Source organism: Podarcis tiliguerta (assembly GCF_965153285.1).
Source record: "Podarcis tiliguerta genome assembly, chromosome: 2".
Classification (NCBI taxonomy): Eukaryota; Metazoa; Chordata; class Lepidosauria; order Squamata; family Lacertidae; genus Podarcis; species Podarcis tiliguerta.
In genome coordinates, this window is record NC_139535.1 from 100,451,528 (window position 1) to 100,470,340 (window position 18,813).

At 44.1% G+C, this 18,813-nt stretch overlaps 1 protein-coding gene across 5 annotated transcripts in view; it reads left to right on the plus strand.

Moving 5' to 3' along the window:
- PECAM1 (platelet and endothelial cell adhesion molecule 1) overlaps positions 1–18,813 on the plus strand; it is a 63,012-nt gene that overhangs the window by 34,427 nt on the left and 9,772 nt on the right. For 2 of the 5 annotated variants that reach the window (XM_083427466.1, XM_083427462.1), the window contains exons 8-15: positions 263–544; positions 2,221–2,328; positions 2,982–3,009; positions 4,344–4,417; positions 7,182–7,241; positions 8,762–8,830; positions 11,074–11,130; positions 17,650–17,703. In XM_083427466.1, coding sequence (XP_083283592.1) covers positions 263–544; positions 2,221–2,328; positions 2,982–3,009; positions 4,344–4,417; positions 7,182–7,241; positions 8,762–8,830; positions 11,074–11,130; positions 17,650–17,703 — 732 coding nt within the window. The remainder of the gene's footprint in view (positions 1–262; positions 545–2,220; positions 2,329–2,981; positions 3,010–4,343; positions 4,418–7,181; positions 7,242–8,761; positions 8,831–11,073; positions 11,131–17,649; positions 17,704–18,813) is intronic. The other 3 variants (XM_083427463.1, XM_083427464.1, XM_083427465.1) reach the window with 3 other exon arrangements.

An 18,813-nucleotide genomic window follows, 5' to 3' on the forward strand; every position in this document is an offset into this window, starting at 1 on the left:
TTTAATTTTAATTTTGTGTAATTGTTGGAAAGATGTAACTCAGTGCAACTATGTTAAACGGTGACTTCTTTGAACTCAAAAACAAGGAAACAAAAGTACTGAATAACTAGGTTGTATTGGCAGGGGTTCCTCCCATGCTAGTTAGAAATGAATTATATGTATAATTGCTCTTAACTTAACCTACTTCCAGCATTTATAATTTGCCATCTAGCCAGCACTTCTCCACTGCTGTTCAGCCTTTTCTCTGTACTTTAATCCACAGCTCCAGTTGGTAGCATAAGCTTGGGGAGACCTTCACATGGAGATGTGGAAGATGGCAAAGAGCTTGCAATCTCCTGCTCTGTTGGTTCAGGATCTTATCCTATTGAGTTCACCTTCTTTAGAGAAAACCACCCCAAACCTTTGTATAAAGTAACAGAGAAGACAAAACGCATTGCTGTTTGGTACAGAGATAGCCTTACAAGCCAAGATGGAGGGAAGTACTTTTGCAGAGCTGACAACCAAGCAAAATCACCTGTAGAGAGCAACATGATGACTGTCAACGGTACGTTCTGTTCATGGATTGATTGATTGATTGATTGATTTGGACATATGGTGCCATAGCATTCAAATTGATGAAATTCTTTAAATAGCACCTCAGGTATTAATGCATTTTGATCCAAATGCTGCCCATATTTCCGGAGGCTCCAGATAGGTGTATTCCAAGGTAGCCTAGTTTGGACAGTTATTGTTGGTCACGGGTCTCCAGAATTGTGTACATTGACAGTAAATATGTGTGGTGACAGAATGTCTTGGGCCCCAAATCCTCCTTCATTTGTATTTGCATTTTCTGCAAGGATATTATTGGGATAAAGGGGAAAGAGAAGAGTGGCCAGAAGCAAGGAGGATGAGGCTCACGAACCTCTTCAAGGCACACCTGCAGTGTAAACTTTAAAGGGGTTTTAGCAGATGTTTCCTCGTTCTAGGAAACCCTGGAAATGTCGTTCGGTAAGGGTACCTTGGGGTTTCTAGTGGTGAATTGTCAGCTCCCTCGTGTCATGTCAGTGGAATATTGCTTCTTCCTGATGTTAGAAGGAAGAAAGTCAAATAGGGGGGTTTGACAACATTACTAGAGCCAGGGCTTTTTCGGCTGTGGCTCTGATCTGGTGGAACGCTCTGTCACAAGAGACTAGGGCCCTGCGGGACTTGACATCTTTCCGCAGGGCCTGCAGGACAGAGCTGTTCCACCAGGCCTTTGGTCAGGGCACAGTCTGACTGCCTCCTTTGGCAATCTTCACAGAACTTTAGCCTAATGGTTGCCATCAATTTGAGTTGAATTGATTTTAATGAAATGATTTTAGAATGTTGTATTATTTTATTGGGACGTGGGTGGCGCTGTGGGTAAAACCTCAGTGCCTAGGACTTGCCGATCGCATGGTCGTCGGTTCAAATCCCTGCGGCGGGGTGAGCTCCAGTCGTTCAGTCCCAGCTCCTGCCCACCTAGCAGTTCGAAAGCACCCTTAAGTGCAAGTAGATAAATAGGTACCGCTTTATAGCGGGAAGGTAAATGGCGTTTCCGTGTGCTGCGCTGGTGCTGGCTCGCCAGAGCAGCTTCGTCACGCTGGCCACGTGACCCGGAAGTGTCTCCGGACAGCGCTGGCTCCCGGCCTCTTAAGTGAGATGAGCGCACAACCTTAGAGTCGGACACGACTGGCCCGTATGGGCAGGGGTACCTTTACCTTTACCTTTATTATTTTATTGTTATTAGCCACCCTGAGCCCAGCTTCGGCTGGGGAGGGCAGGATATAAATAAAATTTATTATTTATTATTATTATTACTACTCCCTACATCAGTGTTGCTTAAGTTCCAGGTGGCCTGTTCATTGAGTATTCGTCCTGATTTGTTTTCAGGGAGGTTGGACGGATTTGTGTCAAGCAAATATTTATCCCACATTTTCCAGTGCATCTTCCTGTCACTTTCCTTATTGAAAAAGTCTGATTGGGGGAGTGGGAAAGGATGGATGCTCAGTAAACAGGTCACCTGGAACTTAAGCAACCTGAGAACAGGAATGATTTTGGGGGTGGCAATATTTGTACACATTTTTCATACTGATGTGGAAATGCACCCCTGAGCATCAGAAGAGATTTGTTGCTTCTTGTGAAGGATTGGTGTTGTTGCGAGTGATAGTGGTGATATCATACCATGCCTGACACGTGATCTTCTTTTCCCTTAATTTTTAGTTGTTCTGGCTTCATGGAAGAAATGGCTCATTGTGATAATCATCATTCTGATTTTCCTTGCTATTGCCATTGCGGCTTCCTGGTGGTATGTTCGGAAGAGGGCAAAGGGTGAGATACTTTCTTTAGCATTCAGATGTGGGGTGAATAGAACAGATGCTTTTCTGTCTATACCCAGGGTGGCTATAGACTAGATGCTGCCCTCCAAATGTGTTGAACTACAACTGCTGCCATCCCTGACTTTTTACCATGCTGGCTGGGGCTGATGGGAGTTATAGTCCAATGCTAAATAGTGCTATTCTGATGAAAGTAACAATATTCTGGTCAAAACTGTGGGTTTGGTCTTTTTGATTGCTATAGTGTGACAGCGAAGTTCATGAAAGTGGTATTTAATGCTCATTACATTAACTAAATGATTCCTGTTTGCTTGTTTTTAGTTTAATCATTTTATTCGTATTTGCGATAGCTGACAAATAAAATTCAATGTTGCCTGTCCCTGTGTACCACTGTATACATTCATACTGTACACATAACTTTGTGGGTTAGTAACCACGAGTTGTTATTAACAACCAAATACCAATGCTCATTGTTGGACATAAAGCAGTGCTGGGTGAGCTACGAACTGTTTGTATTAAGAATTCTTCATCCATCAGTGCAGCAACAATGTATGTGCTAACATGGTTTGTTTGTTCATTTATTTATGCAATTGACTTTCTATACATGTGGTATATGTTAGTAACTTGCTGTTATTTTCCCTTATGAAGCTAAAGGCAATCCTTTGGAGTTGACTAGGTAGGTTGGCTTTCTTACCGTGCTAATAGTGATTTATTTCTAATAAATGTGGTGATGATGTTTCCCTGATGCTGTCCTGTGCATAGGCATGTTCAGGCATTCACCTGAACATTCAAATGCTCAAAGGGTGGACAGGAGCAGGAGTTCACATGCAAACATTGCCCCAACATACTTGCGCACAACCCACCCACCCACCCCAGCCCCCGTGTTCCTCAGACTGCATGGGGTTCTTCTCATACCTACTTGAACGCAATAAGACTCCTCTATGTTATCAAAAGCCCTGCTTTATCAGAGTGAGCAATAGTAGGAGGCGTTCTATTCATATGCACGAAAATGCCAGCAAAAGCCCTTTGCAGACATCACCCATACGACAGGAGGAAGACTGGGGGCTGGCAGGGTGGGTGGAATGCAAGCAGCACACGGATGTTGGGGATATGGTTTGTATATTCACCCCTGCCCCGTCCACAGATGTGTCATTTGCCTGTGCAAATCTTTGGTGGTGGAAATGGTAACCATAATCCAAGCAGATACAGTGGTACCTCGGGTTACATACGCTTCAGGTTACATATGCTTCAGGTTACAGACTCCGCTAACCCAGAAATAGTACCTCAGGTTAAGAACTTTGCTTCAGGATGAGAACAGAAATTGTGCTCCGGCGGCGCAGAAGCAGCGGGAGGTCCCATTAGCTAAAGTGGTGCTTCAGGTTAGGAACAGTTTCCAGTTAAGAACAGACCTCCGGAACGAATTAAGTACTTAACCCGAGGTACCACTGTATAGGAGTTTGTGTTGAGAACGTCAGAAGAGTAAAGAAAACAGAAGATTATGCCACCGAGGTGCTATCCTCTCCCTGCAGTCATTTTACTGCCTTTCTGCTAGTGTGGTTTTAAGTGTTAAAATACTAAAGCAAACAAATGAGATAAATTATAAAGTTGGCCTGGCGGGGTGGGGGCCGCAATCTAACTGCAGCAGGGAAGCATTATGCCTCAACAACCCAGGCAAACAAATTAGTTTGTTTCCAGTTTGTTTTCAAACTGCCGACCTTCTGATTGGCAAACCCAAGAGGCTCAGTAGTTTAGACCACAGCGCCACCCGCATCCCACTGTGATAAGGGTGCTTACCATCAAAAGGCACATCCCATGATGCCTTTGCACATCTATGAAACAGCTTAGTGTCTTAGAAGCATTTGTGGAAATCCATGATTCTTTAGATTGCATGTCCCCAGAATTATATCCCTGAGATCAAGGGGAAGACTGGGCTTTATTAAAAGATGACCTTCTGTTGTTAAAATACCAGTGCTTCACATTCTGTTCTTTGTTCTGTTTTTCTTTTCTCAGTTCTATAGCAGCAACCAATTCAGTGGGTGAGAAGCTGACACCACGACAGAATAATGAAGGGGAATTCTATTTCGGTAGCTTATGGCTAATGACCTTATTGATAGTGTCTGCTTCAGACTCCTTTTCCCTTTCTCTCTCCTAGTCTTAGAACCTCCACCTTGAAATCATGCCATTATTCAAACCTGGCCCAAACGAAAGATTCTTATTTATATACCCAAAAGGGTTGACTGTATTTTGCTTTTCAGATGCACTTGGCTTTGATAGATACAGTTACATAGGGACATGGGCCACATATTTTGTTATTATTAATTATATTTATATCCCATCTTTTCCTCCAAGGAGCTCATGGTGGCATACATGGTTCTTCAGTTTTTTGTGTGCTTACAACAACCCTGTGAGGTTACCTCCACATGTGGTGGGAATGCCCTAAAATCCAACCCTTCTGGACAGCAGTCCTACAAGAGATATGCAAAATAACTAAACAGGTATTAAAACTCACCCCAGAACTGGCCCTGCTGAACCTCTTCCATCATAATGACCACTCACATTATATACATTTTATAACCCACTTACTCTCAGCAGCCAGAAAGAAGCCTCATAGTCAGACACTGGAGACACGAGTCAGGAGTAAACATGGACCGATGGTATCAAATTGTATGGGAAACAGCCTTAATAGAAAAGCTAATTAATAAACAGAAACTGACACGGGAACAAATAGAAGAGGACGCCTTCACCCCAGTATGGCTCCCCTTTATCACATACACAGCCCAACAAGACAACAAGAATCCACCAACAGCATGTGAATCAACCTGGCTTACCTGACTCACCAAGCCCTCCCCACCCTCACAAATGCAAACAATCCCCACTGCAGCCAAGCACAGATAACCAACCACATGCTGTCCCCCCAATACCCCTCACTACCAAGGAAATGTAATAAATGAATAGAAAGAACCTACCACAAACACTGTGCAAAAGAATATCAGCCTCTTCTTGCCCAACCTTATACTGTACTCAACACCAATGTCTCACAACAAATGTAACTGACTTGTAAGAAATTGTTTAAATTGTTATTAAGGAAATGATTATTTTTCTCCTTCCAATGAAGCAGAAAAGTTGTCCAAATATAAACAGTTAACTTATTAAACCTCACAATAATTTCATAATTACCTTTCTATGTATTTCTAATAGTTTAACCAAATTGGTAATTTTTGAAATAACTGTAAAAACCACTCTGAAAATTTTTTATTCCCAAAACGAAACCTTCATCTGGTTGTAAATATTAAGGTTATACCAGCAAGAATGAGTCTTTTTGTAAAAATAAATAAATGATTTAAATCAAGTCTTACTGACTAGTGATTTAAATCAAGCATCCTCTGCACCTTTCAAAGGATGTGGGTGAAGTAGGAGAGTCTTGGGAAGGGGCTTCCCTTATCCCTTTAGCTGCAACTGTAGAACCTGCTATGCCACCCTGGCCCTCAAGTAGGGATGGAGGAGAAAATAAATTCAGTCCGAATTAAAAGGCGGACCTACTCAATCTGCACTTTCTAAAACAATCCGCAAACCGAAATACAGCTAGCCTTCATAATTTGCATTTCTCTGAATTTTGTAAAGAATACAAAAATGCATTTGATTAGCAGTAACTAGGATTACACTGGTTTCAGATGTCGAAGTAAACCACATTTATTGCTAACCAGGAAAGGGAGGGATTCAGGTAGGGAGCCATGTTGGTCTGATGCAGTCGGGGGGGGGGGGGAGAAAAAGGAAAAGCTTATAAGCTTATACCAGAACAAACTTAGTTGGTCTATAAGGAGCTACTGGACAATTTTTTATTTTTTTAAATTTTTATTCAGGAAAGGGAGGACCAAACACACCTGAGGAGGGTGTGAGCCTGCTAGACAATCTCAGGTGGACTGTGTATTGTGTGTACTGGACTGCTAAGTATGATGTTCAGACACAGGAAATTAAGCACAACACTCTTATATCAGTTGGCTTGGCTTGGCATGATCCTGTTAAAATGAGACCCAGTAATGTCAAATTGATCAAACTTTAGCTGTCATAGTCAATCTAAGCAAAGTTCATCATACAGATGTGTAGTCAAAAGCACAGAAGAGTTGTCACCAGGTAATCAGCATACCTTTCAACATTTCTCCGATGAAAATAGGGACGTCCCGTTGCATAATGATAATTTTACTATTTATACCCCACACATCTTACTTGGTTGCCTTAGCACTCTGGGCAGTTTCCAACATATATAAAAACATCATAATACATTAAACATTTTAAAAAATCTTCCCCATATAGGATTGACTTCAGACACCTCGGGCGCTGGGTAACTCCATACCCTCCAACATTTCTCCAATGAAAATAGGAACATCCTAAGGAAAAGTGGGACATTCTGGGATCAAATCAGAAACTGGGACAGCTTCTCTGAATCAGGGATGTCCCTGGAAAAGAGGGGCATTTGGAGGGTCTGAATTAGTTCAAAGGAGCTTAAAGAGAAGCAGAAAAGATGGGACAAACAAACAAAAAACCCACGAGAGCCTCTCAAAGAGCAGGGCATAGGAAAAGGGAATAACCATCAGTGCAGCAGGCTGCAGAGCATAGCTCAAGAATCAAATGAGGGGCCTGACTGTGAGTATTTATAGCAGGCAAGGATAAGGAAGATTCAAGGATGGGGCACACTGGAGACTGTGGAGGGCAAAACCCCAGGTTAAGACTTTCCATACGTGATATGTGATGATACAAATATTGTGCTTAAAAGGGAGTTGTAGCTGTTTTTAAAACTGCTGCTAATTAGTTTGTCTGCTCATCTCTTGTTTTGTTTTTTTAACATTTTAGGGTCAGGTTATAATGAAGATGGTGAAAAAAATAATTTAAAATCAAACGAGGATGGTCAAGGTAATTTCTGGGATTTTATTTTTGAGTGTATTTCTAACTTTTCAAGAGAGTATAGTTCATTGAGGATTAGGACAGAATGTATTCCAGCTTGGAGTGATTTCACTCTGCTTGTATATCTTTTCCGGGGATAAATTTCAAAATACAACAATTTACATGGATGCCACTTGGATTCGGATACTGAAAGATTCCACAGAAAGCCCAATCAGGCTTGTTCCTGTTTTACAAGTGTTAAAATATTTTAGAGGGACCTTTCGATCCTTACCCACTTCTTTTTATCATTGCTGCTTTGACATCACTTGACATTTTGAATATGCAAAGAGATCTATTATTATTTCTATCACCCACCAACAACGTTCCCACAGCAAAGCAAACCTGCCACCTTCCACCATATGTTTTGTTGACACAAGGTCAACACTATTAGCGTAGCATATGAGTAAATGCTTTTAATGCTTAGATATATCCTTGCCATGTTTTATACTGATTGTCAATCCAATGACTGAGTAGAAAAGCTCAATTTAGCTGTTGTCAAGTTTTGCTAGATTCTACTAGGCACATTATAGATTTAGTTCCATATACGAATTACAGGCATGGGCTCCTCGATCCATGTTGGAGTCAGAGAAGGAGCAATTGGCTAAAACTCCACCGTGCTAGGATCTCAATCCAGATTGGAGAGATCACACCTGCAATTTGTGTTAAACATGCTGCACTTAAGGGCACAGATAGGTAGTTAATATATCCTCTAGTCTAGCTCTTAGAAAGACTGATACCTCCATTACGCATTGGGTTGTGTCAGACTTTGTGCTAGACTTCCTTTTTGCTTGGTTTCAAATTAGCTGATACTGCCCACTCAAAGAAATTTTAAGCACAGCCTCCTGTTAATCAAACAATTATAAATAGCACATTGTTGAGTGAATTAAGATCTGCATGTCATTTATATATTTTAAAATAAATACATATCCTCTGAGAGAAGTAACAACTATAAATAAATAAAAATAAATCTAATTGCAAGTTATCAGACATGGCTCTTTCATGGGTTGCTTCTTCAGCAGCAATTTATTTGAAAGGTGGGATCCATATTTACTTAAAATTAAAACACAATATTAAATATGTATTTGAAGCTGCCACTTCTTGTTTCAGAGCCCCAAATAAAGGGGGAGAGATTCTGTGGAAGGAGAGGTCGGGTCAAATGTATCATGGCTTCTCCTCCTCCTCCTCCTCCTCCTCCTCTCCACACATACAGTACATGGCAAAAGCAAGTTCCTACAAGTCTCTCCAACTCTCTGGGTTTGTTTTGGTCACTGGTGGAGGGGAAATCTGCTGCATTTATTGGGATTCCAAAGCAGGAGGGGGAAAACTAAAAAAATCTGAATTGCAGATGTAGTGTACACAAGCTTTGTTTTTGCATCCTCTAAAGTCAATGGGAGTGTGACTGGTTTATTCCAGAGATAGCAAAAAAACAGGCCCTCAGCAGGTTCAGAGTGCAATACAAAAAAAACATCTTCTTGCTATTTTTGGGGCAGGACCTGATCTTGAGAATTCCGAGGTGGAATATACTGTCGTGGAAGTGTCGGCTGCTGATGCTTACAGAGGTAACTAAATAGCTGACTTTGTGCCATTACATATAGCAGGAAGAGCAATGGGCTTACCATTGAGTGGTGTCGATTGTAATTTCCCAATTCATTTTAGAAGGAGCAGGATTATATCTTAAAACCGGTGTTCCACACTACTAGTAAACAGGAAGAAATAAAGCTTCCGCTTCAAGGATCAGCAGGTGTTTCTTCATAAACAGGACACTGCGGCCACCTGCATATAGCCAGAAATCCAGAAAGGACATCAGAACCATGCAGTTCTGCTTGCAGCCCTTGACATATCACCTGCATCCCCTATAGATGAATCCACACCATCCTAATTGCAGAGAGCAGGTGTGCATAAGGTGCATTCTTCCCCAAGGCTGACTGCAGGCAATTGGTATTTTAGAAAAAAAAGAATGGGTTAGGGAAGTGAGCTAACTCACATACTATAACCAGAGTCCAAACATCCCACAGGAAAAGGGGGAAACAAGGGAAGACATGGTAGCTTTATTATGCATTCCCAGATAATCTTAACAGTTGGGTTCCTTTTTTTCTGAATGGCTGCCCTTATTCTTCAGTGTTTGATTCTAGCTCAACTCATCGTGATCCATTCTGTAGTCACAGAGATAAGATCACTGTCAATCCACTTTCACAGTAACAATAATATGCTGAGTATGTGTCCTTGTGTTGTGTATGAAAGTGTAGGCAAAATGGAGCAGCCATTGCAATGTTGCTCTCCCCGCAAAATGGCATGCCAGCACTTTTCCTTTTTCAATAATACGAGCATGAATATGCCATTCCCAGGCTGAGTGTAGCAGATCAATAAATTTATAGGCTTATCATCTGCATGGAGCCATATAAATAGCAGCTGACCTTTTACTCTTAAAAAAACATAGTCGTAACTGTTGATAGTCTTTGTGCCACAATATAATCATTACATGGACCATTGATTAGTTTTACTTGGTAACATTAGCCTGTGTCTGGTCTGGTGTCAAACTAACTTTTTATCCTAGTGGATGAAGCAGCATGCTTGGTCCGTGGGATTTGTTCCTGGGAGTGAAAACCCCTAGATGGCCAGCTCAGTGTCAATATCTTGAGCCGAAGCAGGACTTGGCAGGGGATGAATTGTCTGAATCAAGGATGTTGCTTGTTAGAAGACCTCTTTGGCAAACCACCAGGAGGAAGAAATAGGATAAGGCAGAGGCACAGATCCTGCATTGCTTTGACCCAGACAGTCAAAAACCACTAGCATTGCTGCCAGTCTCAAACATTTTGGCAGAGATATGCTGGTAAATGTAAAAAATAACCAAACCAAATTTAGACCAACCGGACAGAAGTGTATGGTTAATAGTGTGTTTTAAAACCAAACATGCACATTTCTTGAAACGGTTGGTATTAAAAGTTCAGCAATTCTCTGCTACTTCATAACATATCCTCCAACATTTATCTGACCAAAATAGAGATGTCCTATTCTATTATTATTATTATTGTTATTACCCCACCGATCTGACTGGGTTGCTCCAGCCACTCTGGGCAGCTTCCAACATATATATAAACCATAACAAAACATTAAACATTTTAAAACTTCCCTATACAGACAGCCTTCAGATGTCTTCTAAAGGTTGTAGAATTACTTATCTCCTTGGCTCGGCAGTCAAATAGGTTTGTGGCCAGCAGCTCAGCTAGGCAAGTTATTTTCCACAGAGCACAGTGATCCGATTTACGGAAGTGACACATATTTTGTCAGCTATAAGACACTCTTCACACACTTCCTCCCACTAAGGGCTGCCTTGTTGACTTCATTGCACCTGAAGGGGCTGGAGGGGTGCTGCGGCAGCACTAGCCTCCTGACAACGATATTGCTGCTACTTAACTGCAACTGGGGTGGGCAGGCTGTTGTGTTTTCATTGATCCAACTTTGCCTCTGCCCCTGCCCTGCAGTGATGCTGCTGTCAGGAGGCTGGCTCTGCAGCCTTGCTTCGTTGTTTACGGTTCCTTTTGTGTTGCGCCAGAAACAGGATTGGCTAAATAATTGGAAAATTACTGAGGTACGTCTTGCTCATATTTGTGTATCAGAATGCAAAATTGCACCTGGGTTTTGGATAAACATTGCATCTATTTATAGTGCATTTTCAGGTCTGGACAGATAGTAAAGGCCATTTTCCTAATTGGTAGTCATGTGCTTCCTTCTTTTGAGATGACAGGGCAGTTTTAAAACACGCACCGCAAAGTAATTGATTCTATATTGATACCTTTCCCAGCTCCTGTGGTACAGAAGCCTGAAACGGTTTATACTGAAATCAGAAAAGCTACTAATGGTAAGTAAGCCGGGGGGGGGGGGAAATCAAACACATAAATAATACAGAACCCATGTGGCATTTTTATATGTAAATACTGTTTCTTTGAGGAAGAAAGCATTTATGAGGAGTTCATTTGGAAACTTACAAAAGAGCTACTAACAGAGCAATCCAAGCCCGCCTTATGCTGGTCTGGGGAGCGTGTTGTGCTGGAACAAGCAGAGGTATCCTTCTGTTCAACTTAGCCAACTGGGTTCTGCCAATCTTCCCCTCCTGCCAACCAAACTATTGTGGAAATGTGGAGAACTGAATTCAAGATTGGACAATGAAAAATCAATGCAATCAAAAACTGGCCGATTTTGCCTGCTCCCTAACACGGACACTACTCTTCATCTGCATAGGTTACTCTAGGATTCATTCTTGTTCATACTAGACTGCAACAAAAAGGAACCCATAGTTGCTTTTGACTGGACTTAACCGTCCAGGGGTCCTTTACCTTTACCTTTTACCTTACAGATGAATATGCCAGTTTAAACATTTAGGGTAGTGTGTGTGAATAAATGTTACTGAGCACAGCATTCTTCCGAGGCTGCCAAGAACTACATACCCTTCAACATTTCTCCGATGAAAATAGCGACGTCCCCATTCCATAATGATAATTTTGCTATGTATACACCACACAACTTATTGGGTTGCCCTAGCATTCTGGACAGCTTCCAACATATATTAAAAACATATTTAAACATTAAAAAAACCCCTTCCCTATACAGGATTGCCTTCAGACGGCTCGGGGGTTGGATAACGCCATATCCTCCAACATTTCTCCAATGAAAATAAAGTGGTACCTCGAGTTAAGTACTTAATTCGTTCTGGAGGTCCGTTCTTAACCTGAAACTGTTCTTAACCTGAAGCACCACTTTAGCTAATGAGGCCTCCTGCTGCTGCCACACTGCCGGAGCATGATTTCTGTTCTTATCCTGAAGCAAAGTTCTTAACCCGAGGTACTATTTCTGGGTTAGCGGAGTCTGTAACCTGAAGTGTATGTAACCTGAAGCGTATGTAACCTGAGGTACCACTGTAGCAACATCCTAAGGAAAAGTGGGACATTCCGGGATTAAATTAGAAACCAGGACAGCTTCTCTAAATCAGGGGTGTCATTGTAAAATGGGGACATTTGGAGAGTCTGGAACTGTCCTCCAGTTTTTTAGGGGCCTAACCTTGCAAACATATCCCCCAACTTCTTGAAGTGTAATATCCAGCTCTATACTAATAAGATAATTGCAAGATTTAAATCAGCTTGCACTAGAGATCTGCCTCTCAAGAAAATGAATGCTTCTCTGTTTTGTACCCTATTAAACGGCAAAGTGAGAATTGGTATAACTTCCACAATAAATCTCCTTTGGGGAAGCTTATAGTTTTAAAACTTTATAGTAAACAGAACTTACTATCATTATTTAGTTTATCTGCTCAAATGGGTTTGAGAAGGGCATATGTTACTTAAAATCCTCTTAATCAATACTTTGTTGTAGAGCCAGGAAGTCCAATGATATGAGATTTGATTAAAACTGGGAGCTGGATTAGGCTGACGATAAGCAAACACCCCCTTAATCTTGCATTCCACCTTCTCTCCTACAGCTTCAGTTATTTTTGGAAATGTAATAACAGTGTATTGTTCTAATTGCGCCTGCTTTTCCTGACTGATACACAGGAAAAGTGTTTCAAACAGATAAGCAGGGCATCACACAACAGCAAAGCCATTTTGGAGGCTTACTGCATTACTTACTGAAACAGAACCATGTTGACTTTGTGTATGGAGATGATTATTGATAGCATTTATATAAAGAAGCACACACCCAGATGAGGCATGGCTCATAAAGAAGGCAGGGTGTTAAAAATGGGGGTGACTAAATTTCCTGGCTTTGGAGACACATTTAAAGCTCTTCCAAACTGGAGCCTTGCAACAGAACTCTTGTTTAACATTCTGCCACTCTTTAGAGTGTAGCTAATGAAGAATCCATGGCAGCTAGGATAAGGTGTTGATTCTTATTTATTTTATTACACTACACCCCTACTTTCTTCTGTCATGGAACCCAAGATGGTTCCCAGAAAGCTTCTCATCTAGTATAACTTCAGCAAGGTGGTGGCCTCGTGTGCTTTTGCACCAAACTTATTGGAAGAATATGAGCAAGTAGCAAGTTTAGTTCCCATCTGTATGCCTCTAGAAGTATAACTCTCATGAATTTCCTATGGGACAAACTAAAGAGCTCTGCTTTGGAGGCAGTGTTGCAGCATATGCGTTGAGGGCAGTGGCGTAGTGTGGGCGGTGCAGGGGGGGCCGGCCGCACTGGGCGCAACATCTGGGGGTTAGGGTTAGGGGGCGCAAATCCACGGGTTAGGGGGCGCAAATTACTTGCCTTGCCCCGGGTGCTGACAACCCACGCTACGCCACTGGTTGAGGGGGCCAAAATCTGAATGATCCAGCCATCAGCTGTGGGGAAGAGTATGTCTCCTTTTCCTTTCGGAAGGTACCTCCCAGAGCAGGGGTTGGCAAGGTTTACCTTGCCTTGGCTGGATCAGTCCCGCGGAGCCCCCTCTGTGGGCCGGATAGCAAGCGTGTGTGAGCGCCCCCCCCCAATTTCCAGAGTTTGCACGAGTCTGCACATACGCAGATGCAAATTCTGGCATCCGCACGTGCACAGACAAAATTTCTGACGCCTCGGAAGCGAGTCCCCGTGCTGCTCCACACCGGTTGTCGGTGCGGCGCGGGGACTCGCCGAATGGGCGGCTCGGTCCAGGGGCAGCTCATGGGGCGGTTAAACAGCATCTGTGGGCTGCTTCTGGCCCATGGGCTGCAGGTTGCTGATGCCTGCCCCAGAGCATACTTCCTCTCCCCTTAGCAGCAAAATTCATTTGCCAGGTAGTGCACAGCCGTTTTTCTAGCTTACTGGCAGGTAGGTCAGTGTTGCTTAAAGTAAAGGTAAAGGTACCCCTGCCCGTACGGGCCAGTCTTGACAGACTCTAGGGTTGTGCGCCCATCTCACTCTATAGGCCGGGGGCCAGTGCTGTCCGAAGACACTTCCGGGTCACGTGGCCAGCGTGACATCGCTGCTCTGGCGAGCCAGAGCCGCACACGGAATGCCGTTTACCTTCCCGCTAGTAAGCGGTGCCTATTTATCTACTTGCCCCCGGGGGTGCTTTCGAACTGCTAGGTTGGCAGGCGCTGGGACTGAGCAACGGGAGCGCACCCCGCCGCGGGGATTCGAACCGCCGACCTTTCGATCAGCAAGCCCTAGGCGCTGAGGCTTTTACCCACAGCGCCACCCGCGTCTCCCTGTATTGCTTACAGGGAGGGAAATAGGGAGAGGTATTATGTCAGAGAAGTCAGGACGGTGCAAATGCACCAGTGGAACCAATCCGGTGCTTCTATTGATGTGTTTGCACCACACCAGCTTCCTCCCCGCCTTGACCTTTTCTTCTTGGTAAGTAACAGTGACCCACTTGCCAGGAAGTTAGCTCCACTCCGCCTGGAGGGATGCTGACTTACGTTCCAATAGGAAAAAGTGATTCACACCTGTGAACTCTCCTTCTTTCCTCCTTTCCTTCCTGTCTCTCTGATGTCACCAGATTTGTCAGATGTGTGGTGGGCTCTTTTCTAAGAAGGTGTCTGGAATGTTGCCTGCCAAGAGACAATATGTTGGAGTAGGGATTCCATTGCCCATTTGTAGTTGGAGTCTCTTCCAGCAAGCATGCTAATGCTGCTTTTGGCTCTTTGTTTTATTTGGCCATTTCCACCCAGGAACCGTGCAGCAGTGTCACTTTGCAGCAATGTTACATCAGGGCCTAGGCTCCTTGGTGGGAGAGTTGAATGTGGTTTGCTGCAGACCCCCAGAACTCCTCTCAGTGTCACCACTGCTTCTTCTGCTACTGCCTGAGTGCTGGATAGCTGTGGTGAGCAGCCGTGTCATTTCCCTTGCGCCTTAAAATACTTGGGCGCAACATGCCATCACTGATCTGCAGTGGCACTCCATGGCGTCTGGCCACATTGCAGGAAGAGCAGCGGCCTGCTGAAGCCCCCTGGTACACAGAGAAGCAGTTGTGGTGCTTCGTGTCCCTGCCTCATACTTCCAGGCATTGCAGATGCTGCTCTATGCGTTGCCACAGGCGGAGGAAGGGGGTGCAGTGAGTGCGGTTTGCCCCGGGTGTCATCCCTGAGGGGGGGGTGACACTATTGCCCCACCCGCTGGATGCTAGCCCCACCCCTGTGGGCAGCTAGCCCCACCCCCAGGTGCACAGCATGTGTGCCGCTCCGGGTGCCGGAGCAGCTAGCTCCGCCTCTGTGTGCTGCTACTTCCTGGTCTGTTGATCCCACTGTTGCCACCTCTGTTTGGCACTGCAGGCCTGCCCAGCACCATGTTACCCCGGTGTTATGTACTGAGTTGAGTAGGATCCAAATAGGATTCAGAATGCAGCAGTCTGATTGGTCCTAGAACAATAGGATCCAAAATGCAGCAGTCTGATTGGTCCTAGAACAATAGGATTCAGAATACAACAGTCTGATTGGTCCACAGGAGCCACCCAATCCAGCTCCAGGTGGAAGTGAATCCGCAACCTGATTGGCCTACAGGAGAATCCCGGAATTAGCCAATCACGTGGGGCCCATAGTGTAAATAATGTATATAAAGCAGACATTCTGGGGGAACTTCCATTCCTCCTCACCACTATGAGCTGAATAAAGAGCATGAAATCCACTCTCGCCTCCGAGTATATTTCACCCGCCCAAGGCCATTGGAGGAGCACTGAAAGAACTTTCCCCATAGGCTCTTCAAAGCCAGCAGTGATGGGAGGAGGTCCTAAATGAGGGCCAATTCACAACTCCAGCTGCCCAATATTACACCCAGGACTAAACTTTTTACATGCATTGGTGTACATCGCTTCCCCTTGACCATGGAGCCAGCACTCCAGGATTTTCACATGGCTGCTGTGCGCCAGCAGACTTATAAGATCCTGTGAATGCCTGTTCTAAGGAGGACTGTCTCAGCTATTGTTTCCCCATTAAATTCTGTCCTCCCTTGAAGCCGTTTCAAATTAATGCATCTAAAATGTGAGAATCAGAGCTTGCAGAAATCCGTTCTTCTTTTTCCTTATAACCTGGGATAAGGAAAACCTGATCAACAAGCTTCTGCATGGGTACTTGCACTGGAAAAATGAGTCACTTGCTGGGAGGCGGTTTCAGTGTCCAGACAGGAAACGCTCACAGGGTCCCATTGCCACCCACAATATGCTGCGGAAAAACAAATGTTCTCAAGCGGAGAGAGGCCTGAGAAATCCTTGCTGCCTTTCTCACTTTGGAATAAGACCCTAGAAGTGGCTTTGTGCCTCAGGAAACCTGTTTTACCAGTTTCCTGCTTCAAGACTCCAGACATTACCCCTCCAAAGCGCCCTCTTGGTGGAACTGAGACGTTTCCCAACAGAAGGCCACAGTAAAGTTTGTGCCATTGAAAGAGCATCTAAACTTCTCATACGCTAATCCAAAGATTATCCCATCTGTGAGTATACACTTGCAAAATAGTTGGGTCATTTTACCGTTCTTGTCATTGGGTGTCCTTCAGCTAAGTCAGGGGTCAGCAATCTAAGGCCCATGGGCCGCAAGCAGCCCACGGGGGTCGTTTAACCGGCCCCTGAGCTGCCCCCAAACCAAGCCGCTCCCTCGGCGTGTCCCCACGTGCTGCGTTAAACCAGTGTGGCGCAGGGACTCGCTTCCGCAGCACTGGAAATCATGTCTGCGCAGACATTGGAAATCGAGGGCGCGCATGGAGGGATCTCCGCTAGAGTGAACCGGCCCAGGTAAAGTAAACCTTGCTGACCCCTGAGCTAAGTTTTTATCAGTGTAGAATGAGTATTGGAATGAATGGCCCTTAGTCATCTGTTGTTGCTGTTGTTTAGTCGTTTAGTCATGTCCGACTCTTCGTGACCCCCTGGTCCAGAGCACGCCAGGCACTCCTGTCTTCCACTGCCTCCTGCAGTTTGGTCAAACTCATGCTAGTAGCTTCAAGAACACTGTCCAACCATCTCGTCCTCTGTCATCCCCTTCTCCTTGTGCCCTCCATCTTTCCCAGCATCAGAGTCTTTTCCAGGGAGTCTTCTCTTCTCATGAGGTGGCCAAAGTATTGGAGCCTCAGCTTCAGAATCTGTCCTTCCAGGGAGCACTCAGGGCTGATTTCCTTAAGAATGGAGAGGTTTGATCTTCTTGCAGTCCAGGGAACTCTCAAGATTCTCCTCCAGCACCATTAGGTTCATTAATTTCAACAAGTCTGCTCTGAGTAATGTTTAGTTAAATACCACCTATTGTAATGCTAAACTGTATAGCATGGATTTGCGGTTGTGCAATTGAATGTCATTTCTCCACCCCTGTATGCCCCCTAAGTCTATTCTAGGGGAGGGCAGATTTGGAGATGGGGTGGAATTCCATTGCACAAGCGTAAATCTTTCTGCTGGTGGAAAGAGGGCTCATCCACACTTACTTTTGTTCTGCATTTCTAGGCACAGGTCCGGGCTTTCAAGGTCCGTGTCCGACAGGAAAGCACGGGGCAAAAGGTAAGTGTGGATTAGCCCTTAGTGGAATACCACCCACCATTGTATTCAACACAGTTTTGTTGTCTAGGCCGTTTTCTTAAAGTGAAGGGAAAGCTGGTGATGATAACAGTGAATAAATTGTTGGAAACACAATACAGTGGTACCTCGGGTTACAGACGCTTCAGGTTACATACGCTTCAGGTTACAGACTCCGCTAACCCAGAAATATTACCTCGGGTTAAGAACTTTACCTCAGGATGAGAACAGAAATTGTGCTCCGGCGGTGCGGTGGCAGCGGGAGGCCCCATTAGCTAAAGTGGTGCTTCAGGTTAAGAACAGCTTCAGGTTAAGAATGGACCTACAGAACGAATTAAGTTCTTAACCAGAGGTACCACTGTATTCAGAATGGAACGTAAGAGTGTTTTCATGCATTCCAGAGAGCTAGATATCCGCTGTATATAATATTCCTTCCAGTAGCACTTTAGAGACCAACTAAGTTTGTTGTTGGTGTGAGCTTTCGTGTGCATGCACACTTCTTCAGATATGTGCATGCACATGAAAGCTCATACCAATAACAAACTTAGTTGGTCTCTAAGGTGCTACTGGAAGGAATTTTTTTTATTTTGTTTCAACTACGGCAGACCAACATGGCTACCTACCTGTATCTGTATATAGTATGTGAGCAACGCATCTCTCTTTTTTCAAAGTTGGGACTCATGCCTGATTGACTTGTAGAAGGTGCAGTGAAACCTGGCAACAATGTCCATTGCTTTTGTTTTGTTTTAGGCCAGATTTTGGGGGCTAAACAATCATTTAATTGCATCACTTTATTAAAGTCAAAGGATATCTGCACCAAAGGATTTGTTGCAGATAAAGACACACTTGTAAAACCTCCATGAGACATACTTGTAGACTTACTCGTAAAACATTGCTGGCCACCTAGACTTTTGATTTAGGGTGACAAAGACATGGGATATCCGTTGGTTTCCCCCGGTTTCCACACCCACCCAGCCACAGTATAATTAACAAACATCCCTTCATTTGAAGCTTTCGAAATACACAAAATTTATAATTTCCTCTTTCCTGGTAGTACAATGCTTAGCATGCCACATGTGACTGTAATAAATTGTT